The sequence below is a fragment of the Trypanosoma rangeli genome (genome assembly GCF_003719475.1).
Source record: "Trypanosoma rangeli strain AM80 chromosome Unknown Tra_15.4_contig_00436, whole genome shotgun sequence".
Taxonomy (NCBI): Eukaryota; Euglenozoa; class Kinetoplastea; order Trypanosomatida; family Trypanosomatidae; genus Trypanosoma; species Trypanosoma rangeli.
Window position 1 is genome coordinate 1532 of NW_021706172.1, and position 2225 is coordinate 3756.

At 63.2% G+C, this 2225-nt stretch overlaps 3 protein-coding genes across 3 annotated transcripts in view; all 3 read right to left on the bottom strand.

The window, feature by feature from the left end:
• Nucleotide 1: 1 nt before the first annotated feature.
• On the bottom strand, nucleotides 2–1618 carry TraAM80_08587 (adenylate cyclase; the record flags this gene model as incomplete). The annotated part of the gene is made up of 1 exon (XM_029385330.1): nucleotides 2–1618. A coding segment is annotated over one exon (1617 nt), but the record flags the coding sequence as incomplete, so codon positions are not given.
• A 97-nt stretch (nucleotides 1619–1715) lies between these two features.
• Nucleotides 1716–2066, bottom strand: TraAM80_08588 (receptor-type adenylate cyclase; the record flags this gene model as incomplete). Its single annotated transcript, XM_029385331.1, has 1 exon — nucleotides 1716–2066. One exon carries the CDS (start codon nucleotides 2064–2066, stop codon nucleotides 1716–1718), a length of 351 nt encoding a protein of 116 aa, XP_029234879.1.
• Nucleotides 2067–2082: 16 nt separating this feature from the next.
• The window catches only part of TraAM80_08589 (receptor-type adenylate cyclase), a gene marked incomplete at both ends in the record, with an annotated part of 1347 nt that continues 1204 nt past the window's right edge, over nucleotides 2083–2225 (bottom strand). The window contains one exon of the mRNA XM_029385332.1: nucleotides 2083–2225. This exon is cut by the window's right edge and continues 1204 nt beyond it. Within this exon, the coding sequence (XP_029234880.1) occupies nucleotides 2083–2225 (143 nt within the window).

The following is a 2225-nucleotide window of genomic DNA, read 5'->3' on the forward strand; positions in this document are numbered from 1 at the left end:
CCGCACGCGTCAGCAGCACCTGCCCGCCGTTCCCCACGCTCTCCGTGCGCGCCGCCATGTTCGCCGTGTCGCCGTAGTAGTCGTACCCCTTCGTCACCTCGTCGCGCCGGATGTCGCACAGCCCGGTGTGCACCCCCGCACGCACCCGCAGACCGCCCCAGTACTGCCGGTACACAGCGGCGTCCAGGCGCGCAGTCGGCGGCACGTACCCCTCCGTCTCCTCCGCCCGGCCCTCCTCAAACTTTCGGTACGCGGCGTCGAGCGCACTCGTCTCCCACTCGTGCCGCAGGAACACCTGCTGCAGCTCACGCACAAGCTGCACCGCGGCGAACACACTCTTGCACGCTATCATGAACGAGTCGCCGACCGTCTTCACCTCGTAGCAGCCGTACTTCGCGATCAGCACGCGGATCAGACGGTGGTGCGTCGCCACGGCGTCGGGCATCAACTCGGAACACGCGGACCACAGCGCCGTGCTGCTCTCGATGTCGGTGAACACGAGCGTCACGGGGTCTGTCGGCTCCTTCGGCGCATTCGCGTTGTCACGCGAGTTGCGGCAGAAGTGCAGCACCACAACCACCACAGCCACAACGATGGTGAGCAGCAGCACCACGCCGACGATGATGCCGATCAGCTGCGCCATCGTCAGCCAGCTACCGGGCTCCGCGTACTGCATCGACGGGGTCACGGCGGGGAACAGCACGGGCACGGCGGGGTCCAGCGCACGGGCAAGCGACCACACAGAAATAAACGTCGCCCCGTAGTTCTTACCGCACCCAGCACCGCCAGCTGCGTCGCACACCGTGTCGTTAGCGAAGGATCCGTACAGCATGTCATCCACGGTGACAGCGATGTTCATGTAGAAGAAGTGAGCCAGCAGGTCAGCATTCACCTTGTCCATGCGCGAGAGAACAGTCTGCAGCAGCCGCGCGGTAGCGAAAGCCCTCAGCGACAGCGGCGTCCGTTGCGTGGCGTTGGGCACACTGCGGATGAAATCCTGGGCGGTCTTCGACGTCGAGTTCGTCTCGTTCCAGTGCGGCAGGCTCGTCGCGAACACAACGCGGTCGGCACCCGCACCGCCGGCGAACGCAGCGACGAAGTCGGCGTGCAGCAGCGCAAACTCGGAGAACGCAACGAACACACGCACACGGCCATGCGACGCCACGTGCTTCGCGATCGCGGCGACGTCGCCAGCCGCAAGCCCCGCCACGAACACGTCGCCCTCCGCCGGCAGGTGACCCGCCAGCGCGTCGCCGCCGGCCAGCAGCGTCGGGGACCGCAGCGACCCGCCGAACGTCACCAGCGACCGCCGCAGCACATCCGCCACCGCAGCTGCCTCCTCGCCGCGGATCACCGCGTGCGCCGAACGGACACTCGTGTTCCCGAGGTACTCCGCAAGCACGAAGAACTGCTGCTCCAGCGTCGGCGACAGGTGGATCACGTGCCTGCGGAACCCGTTCAGCCGCGGCTCAAGCTGCAGCGGGTCGATGAAGACCACACTCCCCACATCCAGCATCACCTCCGTCACAACACCCAAAACCCCATGAACACGCCGTGATTGCATCTCCGACTGCAGGACGTCACGCGCGGTGCCAAGGGCGGAGTCAACAGAAGCCATGGTGATCTCAGCTTTTCCCCACGAGGTAGTATGGCCTACAGATGCCCGAGAAAGCCCGACGTCCAACGCAGAAAACGCAGCTTGTGCAACAGCGCTATCACTCATACGAAACATCGCCCCAAGCAACACCGGCGGCACACTTATCATTGAAGCGCGACAATCTGACAGCTTGAAACGTCATAAACCCCTCACTAGCTACCTGTGCACGGTAGTCCTCCACGTACTTCTTCATGTACACAGCGTTGCCGCCTTGGTTGCAGTTGCAGACGGCCCCTTGTGATTCCGCCATACTATTGCAATCCCCACCGTAGTCGCCGAACACAAGATCGTCGACTAAATACCGGCGTTGGTTGAAGATACACTTCATGAACCACCAGCGATCCCTCGCCCCTCTACAATTACGCAGCGCCTGTGCGAACACCTCGCCAGCAATCCACCCACCAACCATCAGCTCGCCGTCAGTATCATGCTTCAGGAAATAATCCTTGTCGGCATAGTCCGTCTGCCCACTGTTCGCCAGGTAGTCGCGCATCGCACGCTGAAAACTCCCGATTGCCTCGTAGTACGTGTCCTTCGCCAGCGGGTTCACCCCCGTCATGAACACCTG